Source organism: Lepidochelys kempii, chromosome 20, assembly GCF_965140265.1.
Source record: "Lepidochelys kempii isolate rLepKem1 chromosome 20, rLepKem1.hap2, whole genome shotgun sequence".
Taxonomy (NCBI): Eukaryota; Metazoa; Chordata; order Testudines; family Cheloniidae; genus Lepidochelys; species Lepidochelys kempii.
The window spans coordinates 6,495,543-6,512,507 of record NC_133275.1 but is presented as its reverse complement, the minus strand read 5'-3'; the positions used below and the strand labels follow the sequence as shown (position 1 = coordinate 6,512,507).

Here is a 16,965-nt window from a genome sequence, read left to right as displayed (position 1 = left end):
CCCACTGTGCTTGATGAATTACTTGGTTGCCTTATCGGAAGCCCTCAGGCAGCCTCGCCTGCCCCCAAATGGGAATGTCTTTGGCCAATGGCTCTCCTCTCACTGATAATGCACGTGCTTCTTCCTTTTCTGGACCTCAAACACCCCTCCATGCTGCTGAGCACCAGGGCTGAGTGGTCATCATGCAAGGGGATGCAGATCACGCCCTTGCTTACCTGCAAGCTCCTTGCAGCCGACCCTACACACAGTATTTTCTCCCTGGTGTGATTTCAGACGTGTCATGAGACCCCATAGCATGGATTTTATTTTCATCAGCTAGGCAAAATCTAGATAGATATGAATGAAAACCATCTATCTGGGTATCTTGATCTCTCTCTCAGGATAGGGATTTATCTACCTGTTGTATTTGTACATGCTCATCACCATGGTCACTGGACATCAAGGTGTCACCATCAGATGAGATGTTATCCCAAAGTCCTGACAACCTGCAATCTAGGAGCACCTAGAACTCCCAAGGGTTTTATCTTTCCCCACAAGAGTATGGAAGTTATTGCCAGTCTCCTGTCACAAATTCCCATTGGGTCATTCCATTCTGCTTAAGTTCAATTCCCCAGTTATTTCTATTGAATGCTGAATCCTTCTCTCTCCACTCTGAATTGCTATCAAGTATTGGAGACCACTGACCCTGAGGCCAATGCGTTTCTGCAATGGACAAAGTGATCCTTTAATGTTTGAGCTGGTTGACATATTTCATTCAATACAATGTTTTCAACAATAACAAAAAATGGCATTTTCATCCAAATGTTTCTTTCCACAGGAAATGTCCATTCTTGGGAGAGCGCTGTGACATTGCACTCCATATGTTTTATGGAAATATGCTAATAAGTATGAATATGATGTAACTGGAATATGCTTCATGCAGAAGGTCTCTTGTAAACTATCATTACAAAGCTTATAATCTTCTGACTGTGTTCATCCTATTTGTATGTATGTATCATTCTTGTGTCTAATACTATAAATATGAAGTATAACTCTGAAGTCCTGTTGTAATTATGCAAAGTGTGGGCCATTAATGGTGGTTTAGAATCTTGATGGCTCCCATTGACTAGGACAATTGGTTGTAAATGGCTCTGTTTACTTGCAAGCCTTCCTGCGTTAGTGTGAGTCAGGCCGGGAAGAATGGAGGCTTAGGGTATCACAGGACATGTGGCCATGTCACCTGGTACTGGAATCTATCTTAAACCTGGTGCTTTTCCATTTAGAAGGCGGGGTGGGGACCCAGAGAAACAAAAGATTCCTGTCTTGTGCCAAAGCTATAAAAGGGGGTGGAACAGAACAAAGGGGGCTGCCAGTCATGAGAAATCCCCTAGTTACCACCTGAGCTGGAACTAACAAGGACTGTACCGGGGAAAGGATTGGGCCCAGACTAGGAAGGAGTCTAGTCTGTAAAAGAAGCTTATTGGAACATCTCTGAGGGTGAGATTTACCTGTATTCAGTTTCTTAATGTATTAGGCTTAGACTTGCGTGTTTTGTTTTATTTTGCTTGGTAACTTACTTTGTTCTGTCTGTTATTACTTGAAACCACTTAAATCCTACTTTTTTTACTTAATAAAATCACTTTTGTTTATTAATTAACCCAGAGTAAGTGATTAATACCTGGGGGAGAAAACAGCCGTACATATCTCTCTATCAGTGTTATAGAGGGCGGACAATTTATTAGTTTACCTTGTATAAGCTTTATACAGAGTAAAATGGAATTATTTGGGGTTTGGATACCATTGAGAGATGGGTGTCTGGGTGCTGGAGAAAGGAGTACTTGCTGAGCTGTTTTCAGTTTAATCTGCAGCTTTGGGGGGCATGGTCCAGACCCTGGGTCTGTGTTGCAGCAAGCTAGCATATCTGGCTCAACAATTTTGGAGCCCCTAGCTGGCAAAGAAAATGGGCTCAGAGGTAGGTCCTCAAAAAAAAAAACCCTACCAAATTGAAATATAACCCAAAACTGAAAAATATTGTTAAATCTGGCAAAAATTTTCTGTAAAACCAAAAAATGTTGTCCAATCTGGTGAAAGTTTTCAATTTTCCATTGCTGAATTTTTTTTATGGTTTTGGGGCAGGGGAGGTTTGGTTCTGTTTGGTTTTGTTATGAAAATTTGAAAAGCTTTGTAGAAATGTTTTTTATATAAAATTATCTTTTTGTTTTAATTCAAAAATTTTGTCCAGGGGAAAACAATGAATATTTCCTGCCTACATGTACCAGAGTTGATCAAATGCTTTCAGATCTTTCAATGGGTTTATAATTATTACAATGTAATAAATAACAATAATAAATTCCTTGGGCAAAAACCAAACTAACCCATTGTATTTCTTACTGTAAAGTTCAATGAGATACAATGCATCACACAGCAAGAAAAGGAACTGAAAAAAGACAAGCAAAAGTTGCTTCATGACCATTACATAAAAGCACACCTAGAATTAGCTGTAGATATTATATATTTTCTTTTGAAGAACTATAGGCTGGTGAAGCTTATCAGCTCATTGGAGAAAAATATCAGATGGGGTAGAATTTCTCAGCTGCTGGAAATACTTGTTTGAGGGCTGGTCTAACCTAAAGCTGTAAGTCGACCTAAAGTATGCTACTTCAGTTATGTAAGGGTATGTCTACACTACGAAATTAGGTCGAATTTATAGAAGTCAGTTTTTTAGAAATGGGTTTTATATATTCGAGTGTGTGTGTCCGCACAGAAAATGCTCTAAGTGCATTAAGTGCATTAACTCGGTGGAGTGCTTCCACAGTACCGAGGCAAGCATCGACTTCCGGAGTGTTGCACTATGGGTAGCTATCCCACAGTTCCCGCAGTCTCCGCTGCCCATTGGAATTCTGGGTTGAGATCCCAATGCCTAATGGGGCTAAAACATTGTCGCGGGTGGTTCTGGGTACATGTCATCAGGCCCCCCTTCCCTCCCTCCCTCCATGAAAGAAAGGGCAGACGATCGTTTTGCGCCTTTTTTCCTGGGTTACCCATGCAGATACCATACCACGGCAAGCATGGAGCCCGCTCAGCTCACTGTCACCGTATATCTCCTGGGTGCTGGCAGACGTGGTACTGCATTGCTACACAGCAGCAGCAACCCATTGCCTTATGGCAGCAGATGGTACAGTAGAACTGGTAGCCATCATCGTCATGTCCGAGGTGCTCCTGGTTGCCACTGTGAGGTTGATCAGGAGCGCCTGGGCAGACATGGGTGCAGGGACTAAATTTGGAGTGACCTGATCAGGTCATTCTCTTTAGTCCTGCAGTCAGTCCTATTGAACCATCTTATGGTGAGAAGGCCGGAAATACGGATTGCTAGCAGTCCTCTTGTACCATCTTCTGCCGGGCAGGCAAGAGATGAGGATGGCTAGCAGTCCTATTGTACCATCTTCTGCCGAGCAGCCATAAGATGTGGATGGCATGCAGTCCTTCTACACCGTCTGCTGCCAGCCAAAGATGTAAAAGATAGATGGAGTGGATCAAAACAAGAAATAGACCAGATTTGTTTTGTACTCATTTGCAACCCCCCACCCACCCACCCACCCACCGTCTAGGGGACTCATTCCTCTAGGTCACACTGCAGTCACTCACAGAGAAGGTGCAGCGAGGTAAATCTAGTCATGTATCAATCAGAGGCCAGACCAACCTGCTTGTTCCAATAAGAACAATAACTTAGGTGCACCATTTCTTACTGGAACCCTCCATGAAGTCCTGCCTGAAATACTCCTTGATGTAAAGCCACCCCCTTTGTTGATTTTAACTCCCTGTAAGCCAACCCTGTAAGCCATGTCATCAGTCGCCCCTCCCTCCGTCAGAGCAACGGCAGACAATCGTGCATCTGAGTTGAGAGTGCTGTCCAGAGCAGTCACAATGGAGCCCTCTGGGATAGCTCCCGGAGGGGAATACCATCGAATTGTGTCCACAGTACCCCAAATTCGACCCGGCAAGGCCGATTTAAGCACTAATCCACTTGTCAAGGGTGGAGTAAGGAAATCAATTTTAAGAGCCCTTTAAGTCGAAATAAAGGGCTTCATCGTGTGGACGGGTGCAGGTTTACATCGATTTAATGCTGCTAAATTCGACCTAAAGACCTAGCGTAGACCAGGGCTAAGTTACATAACTGAAGTCGATGTCACTTAGGTCGACTTACAGCAGTGTCTACAGTGCTCTCCTGCTGATTTACCTTCTGCTTCTCGGGGAGGTGGAGTACAGAAGTCGGCAAGAGAGCGCTTTGCCATTGATTTAATCTGTCTTCACCAGACCTGCTAAATTGACACCTCTGTATCGATCACAGCAGTGCTGATTTAGCTGCAAGTATAGACAAGCCCTTACTCAAAAAGGGGCTAAATCCTTAGTTAGTGTAAAACACTGACTTCAGTGAAGCTGCACCAATTTATACCAGGATCCAGCCCAAATTTTTAACATCGTAAATCCATTTAATTTATTTTATGGGATAAAGTCATTTTCTTGATATATGCACAAGTGTTTAATTTTCTGAATATTACTGCATAGGAATTTTTTCCCTACAGGTTGCTGATGGAATATCACTCTCTTGGGCTCAAATCTGTTTCTGGTATGATGGTTCTGAAGTCTATGGAGTTAAGCTAGGCATGTATGTTTTGTCTGATTGGCCAAGGTTTTCAAAAGTGACGAGAGATTTTGTGTGCTGCAGTTTTTGATGCTTCACTGGAGTCACCTTAAAGGGGCTTGATTTCTAGGGGGTGTGTCCTCCCTTCTTTCTCAAAATCAGCCCCTTTACAGAATTTCAAGCTGGTCATTCAGAATTGGAGGTACCCCATATTGATAGCCACTTTTCAAAATCTTGACCATTATCCACCATAGTTTATTTCATGGTGTAGTTTTAACTAGATTATGGTACCTGGCTTAAACCTAGAGGGAGAGTAGGTGTCACTACCATGACAACTGGTTAGGTGACAGTTGTCACCATGACAGTTGGTCCCTTCGAGGCAATACATAGCAGGTTATGGAGCTGTAACGGACACCGTTCATTTCTCTTTCGGTTGTCAGGGTTGGCTGGAGGGGCTGAGCTGCAGCCATTAGATGATAAGAGAAGGCACCATCTTCTAGACTCTCCTGCTTGTCGATTTCACCGATGTGGAAGTGATGGTTGTTTTCGCAATGGTGCTGGACCTGCCTCCAGATCCGTACCCTCCCCTGCCTCCATTGTTTCCTCCTCCAGAGGTGGATCCTCCACCTAAGGCATATCCACCTCTTCCACTTCCGGAACTGAAACCTATTCCATCACCACTGCCTCCTCCTACTCCAAGGCAAATCCCACCTCCAAGTCCACCTCCAGAGGTTAAGCTGCCACCCACCATGGCTGCGGAGGAAAACAAAGGCAGTTGGTTATTCCAGAAGCAAGCCCAGGAGTCCTACCGCACAACCCACAACCGGACACCACCTCTAACAGAACAAGATGAATGTGCCAGCGACTTACAGATACTCACAGAACTTTGGCATTCTCCAGACATTCTGCAAGGGAAAGAAAGTGGTACGGGTTACACATGCAACAGAGCCGTTATACTGCTAGGAACCCTGCAATCATTGATATTTCATCTGCTGAAGGCCAGGGTCAGTTTCTGGTCGGGAACTGGAATTTCCATTCTGCAGGATATTCCAATGTTTTGGGCGTAAAAAATTATTCCAGTTCAGAATGAAAAGCTGAAATTTTGAAATTTGCCATGAAAGAAACATTTCAAACTTATTCATAACAGTGTTGTTTTGACTTTTGTATTGTATTAAAATATTAACTATAATATATGTATTCTGTACACATGCTACTAAATGTAATATAACGTTAAAATTAATATTCTCCTATCATCTAAAAGTCAAAATGAAATTAGTCCAAATGATGCTATCAAAAGGGAACATTCCAACTTTTTCCTGTTGAAAAATTCTCAAAATCAAAACAAACTTCCACAAAACATTTCAATTCCTAAAAAACTGCATTTTTCAATGGAAGAGCATTGATGGAACTAGTCAGTACAATTAAACAAGATCTGTATTCTCTTCATTACTATTATTTGTTTTGCCATAGCAGCAAAAAGCCCCAACCAAGATCAGGGCCCTGCACAGACACAGAGCAGTAGACAGTTCCTGTCTCAAAAGAGTTTGCAAGCTAAACTGTGAAACAATTTGGGGCTGGTCTTCACCACACACTGTGATTAATTAATCCACCTCAATGAGAGAAGGAAGCTAAGTGGAAGGAGTGTCTCCCATTGACATAGTGCAGTGGAGAACCACTTCAAACCAATGTAAGTTACATCACTTAACTCTCATAACTTAGACTGACTTACAACATTAGGGTAGACAAGGCTAAAGGCACATAATCTTGCTTAAGGTCACCCAGCAGATCAGTGACAGACTAGAACTCATGTTGCCTGAGTGCCTACCCAGAGCCCTATCCACTAGACTAGACCACCTCTTGCTCTTAAAGCAGCAGCATGTCCTAAATGCTAATATGCCAATATTATTCAGACTGCCTTCTTAGTTGCCAGGGAGTTAGGGGCATTGTTTTAAAAGGGTGAGTATGACATGCACTAAGTTTCCCCATTGACTTCAAAAGATCTGGTCCTCATTATATTGCCCTAACCTGCATACTTCTCCTTCCAGCAGCTTCCTGTAGGTGACGATCTCGATATCCAGAGCCAGCTTGATGTTCATCAGCTCCTGGTACTCCCGCAGCTGACGCGCCAAGTCTGCCTTGGTCTTCTGCAGGGCATCCTCCAGCTCAGCCAGTTTGCCCTTGGCGTCTTTGAGGACCAGCTCACCTTGCTGCTCGGCCTCAGCAATGGAGGTCTGCAGCTTTTCACACTGCAAGGCCAGACAAACATCTGATGGATTCTGCTGAGGGTAGCACAGAAAAACACAGGCCTGATCCTCTTTTGCCCGGTAGTGTATGTCAGTGACAATGGTGCAAAGTGAGCGTAAACCACTGCCATTCTGGTATGATAGTGGTTTACATTCCATGTGCACTGGTATAAATGACTGAACAAGGGAGAATCAGGCTGCTGGAGTTTAACATTAGCTCAGATTTTGCAACAAGAGTGAGATCACCACAATGGTTTTCATTTGCAACCATGGTCCAAATCCCAAAACCGGCCACAAATGAAACACTTCAGAAGCTCATGGCACAATCTGATAAAAGCAGCAGTCACAGTATTGCCCAGGTGTTCAGAAATCATGGCACCATAAAATCATGAGATCATACTAAATAAGCTGGGACTTCTTTTTATCAGCCTTCTGGTTTTGGAGACTGTAGTGTTCAAGCTTCGTCTCTGCAATCATGAGGCCCTTTCTTAAAAGAAAGCTGAAAACCTCATGTCATCACCTGATTCCAGGAGCTGGAGCTTTAAAAAAAGACCAAATACCATGCAATGTGTGATTAAAAATCACAAGAATTGACAAGATTGTAGTCACCACTCAAGAAAGGCAACTAGACTAGACAAAACTAGAAGGACAAGGGGTATTGTCGTAGAAATTATGTTAAATACTCATCAGCGCTTAGCTGTTGTTGAGTCTATAGGGAGACAGACAGACCTCAATGCTTTTCTTTAGACAGGACACTTCCTGACATGAACAGAACTGGAAAATGGAAATGTGTATTTTTGTTTAAAAAAATACCAAATTGGGGCAAAAAGCCAAAGATGTGAAATTTTTCATGGAAGGGATTTGCAGAAAAAATCCATTTTAGGAGAAGGCTCTAGTCAAATTTGTTTTCTCCAGGCAGGAAGTGAAATTAACAAGAGCTTTCCTGGCAGGAAGCTGGGGAGCTGCCATTTTGATTTTCCCAAAAGAAAATTGAAATTTTATGAAAAGGGCTTTTTCTAATAGAAAAATCATTGCAATGGAAAGTTCCTCATGAGCGCTACATCTACCAGTGAAACGCTAAAAGAATTCATCCCGGGTTCACACTCACGTGCATGAAAAAAAGCCATATCTGCTTCTTCACATTTTCTATTTCAGCCCACAGCCTTTGGATCATCCGGTTAAGCTCTGAGATCTCGCTCTTGCTGTCTCGTAGACTGTCTCTGTGTTTCCCAGCTGTCACCTGCAGCTCTTCAAACTGGTGTTCAGAAACAACATAACCAGGTGGTGTCAGACAAAGGCTAGTGTGTATACTCTTTGCAGCAAACCATCATCACCCCGTGAGTTATCTCCCAAAGAGGACACTGTTCAGAAGAATCCAGTAGAGTATTCCAAGTGGGGAGATGGCCGTCCTCTTGGTCGACATACCAGGGATTGAACCGGGGACCTCCAAAACTAAAAAATATGAGCTGCTACTTGAGCTAAAGCTGCAGAACTTGGAGGGTGAGGGAGCTGGCAATTCATACCCTTTGTGGATCAGCCCAGTGGGATACACTCATCAGTGGGTTGCATTTGTAGCAGAGGTTCATAACTCATGGGACCGGCTGTTTTTCCTTGCCCTCTCCTTTTGCCACTCACTTGGGGGAATTGCTACTACTGAGGAAGCTTGCATTTTGGAAATGCATGTGGGATGCTCACACCTGTGGCTGCCAGCAATAGTGGGGCATTACTTCACGTTCCTGGGCAAAGGGGCACTTTGGGTTCTAACCATCTAAGGACCCACTGTGGAACTGCACTACAGCACGAACTGGGATCGCTTGCGTCTTATGTGCACGGCTTAGTCAAGTTGTGAGTAAGTGCTATGGCAGCAGAGACACAGTGTTGAGATGAGTAAAGGAGGGAGAGCAAATACCTTATGGAGCACCATCCCTACACACACACCACTCCCATCACAGCTTAGACCTCCGCAATCATCTTGGTCTGCAGCACCAGGGAGGTGACGGCCTCTTTGCCTTGGCCAAAGCTGCGTATGAAAAGACAGAGCATCCTCCCTGTGGATGGCAGTTGCTACTCAGCTGTACAGGATAGCATTGGGTTTATATTTGCCCAGTGGCATATGGCGTTTTGCATCCAAACTCCCTGCATCCACTGAAGCCAATGGCAAAGCTCTCATGCAAGGCATCATCAGGACCCTAGATGCTGGAGGACTCACCTTGCACTGGTAGCAAGACTCTGCCTCCTCTCGGCTCCTCTGAGCAATCTCCTCGTACCGTGCTTTGACCTCCCGGATGATGCTGTCCAAGTCTAGGTTTCGGCTGTTGTCCATAGACAGGACCATGGAGGTGTCGGAAACGGTCTGCTGCATCTGAGACAGTTCCTGCAAGTCCCATAAACGTGGGCTTTAGCCGCACTGTGTTTCTCTGATGAAGTGAGCTGTAGCTCACGAAAGCTCATGCTCTAATAAATTGGTTAGTCTCTAAGGTGCCACAAGTCCTCCTTTTCTTTTTGCGAATACAGACTAACACGGCTGTTACTCTGAAACCTGTGTTTCTCATTGTATATGTTCCTCTTTCTCAGTCCTTCTCCATTTCAGATCCTCCATGACTAGCGCGGTTGGCCTGAATTTTCTGAACCGCCTAGTGATTTGGAGTGCCCAGCATGAGACACCTTCAAGAGGCCTGATTTCAGAAGCACTTCCTGAAAATCAGCCCCCGCTTTAAATGTATCACAAGTTGGGTCCTCCCAAGTCAGTAGACTTTGTCCAAGAGAGGTTTAAGAGATGTCTTGATCTCACTCTACAAGTATCTTCACAGGGAAGAGATTTCTGATAGTAGACAGTTCTTTAACGTAACAGCAAAAGGCATAACGGGATCTAGTGGTTGGAAGGTGAAACTAGACACATTCAGACTAGAGGTAGGGTTCACATTTTTAATAGCAGTGAGGATGATTTAACCAACTGGAACAACTTGCCTAGGGATGGAGTCTCCATCACATGAAGTCTTTGAATCAAGACCGGACATCTTTCTATATGAGATGCTCTTGCTTACAAAGACGTTATGGGGTTAATACAGAAATTTCTGGGTGAGTTCTTTGGCCATATTATACAGGAGGCCAGACTAGATGATCACAATGGTCCCTTCTGGCCTTAAACACTAAGAATCTATTTAGACGCTGGTGCTGCTTCAGTTTAAATTGGAGAGAGGCTGCTAAGACACAAACCCTATCCTACACAGTTGACATCAATATATTTTAAAGAGGAATATTCATCCTCAGAAAGCCAAATATCCCAATCCCCAGCTACCTAATGGTACCATCCAGCTATTTAGAATTAGCACTCCAGGGCTGCATTCCCCAGGCGACCAAGAGAATAGCAAGCCTTCTCACCACCTCATACAGACATCTCAGGAAGTTGATCTCATCAGTCAGAGAGTCTAGTTTCGCTTGCAGCTCCATCTTGTTCATGTAGGCAGCATCCATCTTCTAAAGGAAAGATCGGTAATAGAGTGAATCTTTCCATCTCCTGAGGCTAATAAATTCAGGTGTCTAATTAGAGCTGGACAGAAACCAGATTCATTTTGCAGGAAAATCCATGATTAAGATATTTTTTCCGGCTCTAAAATTAAACGAAACCAGGAAATTTTGAAATTTCCTGCACAGCTCAGGGAATAATAATTTGGGGACAATTGAACTGTTTTCTCAATAAAAGTGAAACATTTTCTTCTGTTTTTGATCTTTTTTAACTTTTAAAAATACTTTTTAAATGAAAAAGTGAAATGCTCCTTTCCAAAAATATCAAACTGGGACATTTGGGCATCAAAACACTTTCTTTCATTTTTTACTCAAAACGAAGTTTCCTCAACATTGACACATTTTTCTAAACTTTTCGGTTTTGACGAAAACTGCATTTTTGGGCAAAAAAAGTTTGGACAAAAAACTTCTAATCACTTTTATTAGTGATGCTTCCAAAAAATGGTCTCTAATGTTAGTCTGCCTACAGTAAACCTGGAGCTGGGACAAGCTGAATTGGGTATGAAGGAAGGGTATTTCACTGCATACTCATACGATATTGTCTCGTTGTTTTCTTGTGCTCTCTATCTGTCTCTCTGCCTCTACTCTTTTGTCTTACTATACTTTGATTATAAGCTCTTTGAGGCAGGGACCATTTTTTTGTCTTGTGTTTGTACAGCACCTAGCATAACAGGGTTTGGGCCAGGACTAGAGCTCCTAGGTTCTATTGCAATATAAATAAAAAATAATAATGGAGTAAAATACCTATTCAATTAAGGCTAATCTTGTGCAAAAATAAAAGAGGCATGCATCTGAGTAAGTTGTGTATTTTTCTACACCAGGGGTTGGCAACCTTCGGCACGCAGCCCATCAGGGTAATCCGCTGGTGAGCTGCAAGGCATTTTGCCGAAGGTTGCCAACCCCTGGTCTACACAGTTTGTGTACTTCGTTTTCAGCAGTAGAAACATTTGTACCTAACGACCTTTTTCCTGATCTATTTTGCTATTATATCAGCCTGACCTGAACTTTCTTCTGAAACTCAGACCTGAAGAAGATCTGTGTGTTGTTTCTCTCACCAATGGAAGTTGGTCCAAACTCAAGAAAGGCCAAGATCTTAAGGTGTGTAGGGGAGCAAGATTCGCTCGGTGGTCCTCCGTTAAGATGAAGCTAACTTTAAAGAGTGGGGTTTTACTGAGCAGCAACTCTTAGCTCGTAAAACAGTCTTCAAAATATGCTATCTCAGCAGTGTACTAACCACAGGATATGCAGTGGAACAAAGAACTTTGAAAATAGCCCCAGATAAGAAGTGCGCAGCAAAAAAGGAAATAGATAAGAACCAGAAGACACACAATACGGGTAACAAAGGTATAGTGGCTCCTAAATCATAGGAGAAGTAAGACCCTCTGCAGACTGGATGCAGGCCATCTGCAAACTCCAGGGAGGTCTTCAACAGTACCTGTTTGCCTCTCTGTCTATATGCTGTTTTTACTAACTGTTACTTCAATAAATCCAATCAAAGCTGACTTATCAGGGGTCTGTTATTATTGACTCAAGAGAACTGCTCTCTCTAAACATATAATTACAGTTTAAAATTGTAGCAGTTATTGCTTATCAAGTCATTGGTTGTTGATGATCAGCAAATTATTAATGCTCCCTTTGGGGGGCAGTTTTAAACAAACAGTTCCTAATAATCCCAACCGTTTTCTGTTCATTGCTTAAAGCTTCCTGTGGATTTTTACCCCGCTGGTTGGCTCACCTTTTTCAGGCCCACAAAGTCATTCTCCACAGCTGTCCTCATACCTGTCCTCATACCTGTTGAGTGGAAGGAATAAAATAGGGTCCAGTTGCTTATTTTTATTCTTGCCTAAGTCATTGGCAACAAGACAAAGAGGCTACTGGAAATGGGTCAGAAATCTTTGTCAAAATCTACCACCATGTTTGAGGATTTATGGACAAACAGCAACATTTTGCCTTCCCAAACGAACAAATTGATTGCTGCCATCTTTCTAAAACACCCAACCCAACATAGAGTCCAATGATGCAAATACTTACTACCGAGAGTAGCATGTGACCTCCATGAGGAGCTTCTTTCACTTCAGTGGGGCTACTCATGGTAGCAAACTTCGCACCCGATAGCAAGTGTTTGCAAAATTAAGCACACAAAGTAGTACTTCCATACTATGTCTGATAGCCCAATTTATTATGATATAACTGCACTCAAGTATTGAATCATGATCTCTCAGAGACTTAGCAGTGCAAACACCTATCCAGTCATCTGGGCCACCCCTAAAATGGCTTAACAAATTGTACATTTTCTAGTGTTTTGTACAGCTTTGTTTTAAAGGACTCTCTATATTATATGTAACAATATCCTAGAAGTATAGGACTAGAAGGGACCTCCAGTGGTCATCTAGACTAGTCCATCTCCCCATGCTGAGGTAGGATTAAGTATACCTAAACCACCTCTGACAGATGTTTGTCTAATCTGTATTTAAAATCCTCCAATATGGTGGGATTGTAGAGGTGAAAACTTTTCTCACTGTCCATGCACTTGCATGAGGGATGCGTGTGAGCTGAGAGAACAGGTTCAGTGAAGGATCAAAGGATTTTGTTGACTTCTGTGAGCCCATAAGTTTAGACCCTAGGAATGTTTGTGGATTTCTCATAGCTCTGGAACAAGAATCATGGAACCCATCCAGTCAAACTGATCGTTCTCTGCCATTCTCTCTCTACCAAATTCACGGACATGAAAAATGCACCACGGACCATGAAATCTGGTCTACCCCTGTGAAATCATAGAATATCAGGGTTGGAAGGGACCTCAGGAGGTCATCTAGTCCAACCCCCTGCTCAAAGCAGGACCAATCCCCAATTTTTGCCCCAATCCCTAAATGGCCCCCTCAAGGATTGAACTCACAACCCTGGGTTTAGCAGGCCAATGCTCAAACTACTGAGCTATCCCTCCACCCAAATCTGGTCTTTCACCACATACAATAAAGATTTCACAGGGGAGACCAAATTGGGGGTCCTGACTCAAAAGGGAGTTACAGGGGGATCACAAGGTTATTTTAGGGGGGGGATCTCGGTATTGCCACCTTTACTTCAATGCTGCCTTCAGAGCTGAGTGGCCAGAGAGTGGCGGTCATTAGCCAGGCGCCCAGATCTGAAGGGGGCGCCCCACCAGCAGCCGTGCAGAAGTAAGGGTGGCAATACCGTGCCAGACCACCCTTATTTCTGTGCTGCTGCTGGCAGCGGCTCTGCCTTCCGGGCCAGCAGCCACCGCTCTCCAGCTGCCCAGCTCTGAAGGCACCAGCAGCCGTGCAGAAGTAAGGGTAGCGGTACCACAACTCTCCCCTACAATAACCTTGCAAACACCCCCACCCGCACTCCTTTTTGGGTCAGGTCTCCTACAATTACAACACTGTGAAATTTCTGATTTAACTAGCTGAAATCATGAAATTTATGATTTTAAAAAACCTACGACTGTGAAATTGACCAAAATGAATTTGGTAGGGCCCTACCAGTGAGATTACATCCCACATTATTCACATCCGAGAGCAGGGGATTTTGTTAAATCTCCATCTTGGCGAATTGCTTTCAAAAGTCCCACCCGCAAAGAAATCCATTTTCTTCCATTTCTGCCTTGACACAAAGGTAAAACCCGACTGATTTCAAATTACCCAAGAGCAAGTTAGAGTGGGATCTGTCCACGGATAGAATACAATTAAATCTTAATAGTCCATTCCTAATTAGGGAACAGGTCAACTATAATAAATCTCTGCAAGAAGATTATTCTCTTTCAATCAGAACCATCATTCACATTCACCTTATTAGTGCCGGTAGAAAAATGAGTTGAGACAATTCATGAAAATTGTATCCTTCCTTGTCAAAATTCAAAATTCTGATGACAAATTTCATCACATTTTGAAAAAAAAATGACCATTTCTACAGCTGATTGAAAGACAGGATGAAATTTTCATGACCATTTTGACAATTTCTTTTCTCACCATTTGATATTTTTATGGACATTTCATCCACATTTCAAATTTTGAAGGTGTTTTGTTAAACCATCTCTACAGCTGATTGAAACGTGATTCAATTTCTGTGACCATTTTGTCCTTTTTTTTTAGTCCAAATTTGAAATGTCAGTAAAAATTTCACCATTATTTCAAATTTTGACTTTTTAGAGCAGTAAAAATGCGTGATCAAAATTGATCAAAAAATCAAACTTCAGAAAATTTCCACCAGCTCTAATTATTATTAGAAATTGATCCAGACCAAACGCCAGAACCAAAGAATCTGAACTTTGGCAAATTTCCAATTGGCTTCTCAGCTCTCTGACTGGAGTCTGACTGCAATGATTATACTTCGTTATTATTTCCTTACTTGTTCTTAAAATCCTCCACCAGATCTTGGAAGCTCTTCTGCTCGGTATCCAGCTGTCTCCTCTCATTTAACAGGCCACCTAGCTGCTTTCTCAAGCCATTGATATAAGCCTCAAATAGCTGGTCAAGGTTCTTTTTAATGGGTCCTTGGCCCTGTTCCTGCAAGAGTTTCCATTTTGTCTCCAGAACTTTATTCTGCTGTTCTAGAAATCGGATCTGAAAGCCAAAAGAGAGTGGTTGAAAAAGATTAGTTAAAATTTTCATCTTTCTTTTTCGTTTGTTTGCTTTTTGTTGTTGACCAGGTCTAGTGAGTTTAACCTTTTCCCTGATACAACTATCCTGAAAGCAATGACTCAGTAACCCTGCTCCAGAATCCTCTTGGATAAACAGGAAAAAAACCTCCTTGAACAGCAGAATCAAATATTTGTGGAGGGATTTTTTTCCAGACAAAATTCTCAGTCATAGGCAAAAGAAACTTGAGTTTTTTCATTACAGAGACACCAATGGATTAGAAGAATGGATGGTGTTGACCAGATGGGAGATGACATTTAGCAGGGAATATATCGTACAATTTGTTGCCTTGGTAACCAATGCTAATGATCCGGTAGGTAGAGCAGCAATCCATGGTTCAATTCCCTAGTCTACCAATAACCTTCTCTGTGACCTTGAGCAAGTCACTTCCCCTCCCACGCTTTGCCTCGTCTATTTTCAGTGTAAGCTCTTTGGGGGAAGGGGCTCTCTTTTGCAAAGTGTTTGTACAGTCACAGGCAGTGGGGCTGTGGGGGGGTGCTGATCTTGTGTGGGGTCTCTAGGAGCAATAGTGTCCCTTCCCCCACCCATCTCACCTTGTCAATGAAGGAGGCAAATTTGTTGTTCAGGGTCTTCATCTGCTCCCTTTCCTCTTTCCGCACTTTCTGGATCTCTGGGTCAATCTTCAAGTTGAGAGGAGTCAGGAGGTTCTGGTTGATGGTCACTTCTTGGATGCCACCAGGTGGGCAAACAGGAAATCCAGGGCCATCCCATCCACCACCAAATCCTCCTCCAGCCCCACCACCAAAGCAACCACCGAGCCCACCACTGAACTGTCCCCCAGACCCAGCACCACCGCCAAACCCTCCACCCACGTGGCTGCCAGCCCCAAACCCTCCACAAGTGCCACCAAATCCACCAATGGAAATCCTTTTATTTCATCCCAAGTTATGCAGGCTCCTACTGCCAAAGCCTCTGGGACTCCAGGCTGAGCCTGTGCATCCTCCGCGTGACACTGTGCTGAAGCTGACTTTGTTCCCACCACTAACACGGGCAGAGCTGGAGCTGAAACCCCCGAGGCTGCCTCCCAGGCTTTGGCCAGAAAACTGGCGAGACATAGCAGCAGCTCCCCTTCAGCAGAAGAGAAGAGAGAAGGAGACCTTGACGGGGGAGCTACCAGAGGAAAGTCCCAGGGCAAAAGCAGTTGAGTCCCTCTAAAGACAGTGCAAATCTCTTCCTTTTTATCTGTTCAGGGAGTTGCCTAGGTAACAGGGGAGTGCAGAAAGGTGTCGTTTTTTGTATTCCTGGGCTTAAATGAGCCATCACCTCTTCCCTCTGCCAAAAAAACTGACCTTTCCTGAAACACACCCCAAAGAGCTAAGAAACCTGCACCAGTACTGTTGTCTTTGGGAATTCTTGTTTGCCTCAAATTACTTGTGTTTTCCTTGTACCAACCCAGAATAGATAATCCAGAGTCTTACTTCGATGACACAGCATTCAAATTCCTTGACATATTTTGCCCTAGGGTGAGACCCTTCCTATATCCAGATCACTGACTTTTTAAAGCCTGTTGGCAAGTGTTGGTTTAGTGAATTCAGAAAAAATACGCTGCCTTTCACAATTCAGAAGACAAAACAAAAACAAAAAACACAACACACCCCAGGATTGCCCCATAAATCAACTTTTTGCTTGAAAAAAAATGTTGATTTACATTCTCCAAAATCACTTTCTTAATCCAGGGGAAGAGAGGGAAGAGGTCTGAACTATAGCAGTGAAAAGAGGTTGTGGGTTTGCTTAGTTAAAAGTGAATCTCCATTTTCATGTCTCGGTCCTGTTTAAGACGATGAACGCATGCTAGCTGGAGAACATACCTAGGTTTGCAGAGATGTGAGGCGTTTCATTACAAACCGTTCTAATCAAATGTGTAGTGTCTGCAATCTAGCGTCCCCCTTTCAGCCTCGGC

General features: G+C 43.2%; 1 protein-coding gene across 1 annotated transcript; it reads right to left on the bottom strand.

Annotated features, from left to right (window-relative positions):
- Positions 1–5,117: 5,117 nt before the first annotated feature.
- On the bottom strand, positions 5,118–16,120 carry LOC140901040 (keratin, type II cytoskeletal 6A-like). The gene is given in 10 exon segments (XM_073319208.1): positions 5,118–5,374; positions 5,492–5,526; positions 6,647–6,867; positions 7,973–8,119; positions 9,074–9,238; positions 10,246–10,341; positions 12,125–12,180; positions 14,049–14,071; positions 14,755–14,969; positions 15,599–16,120. Coding segments are annotated over 10 exon segments (1,737 nt in total).
- Between the last annotated feature and the right edge of the window lie 845 nt (positions 16,121–16,965).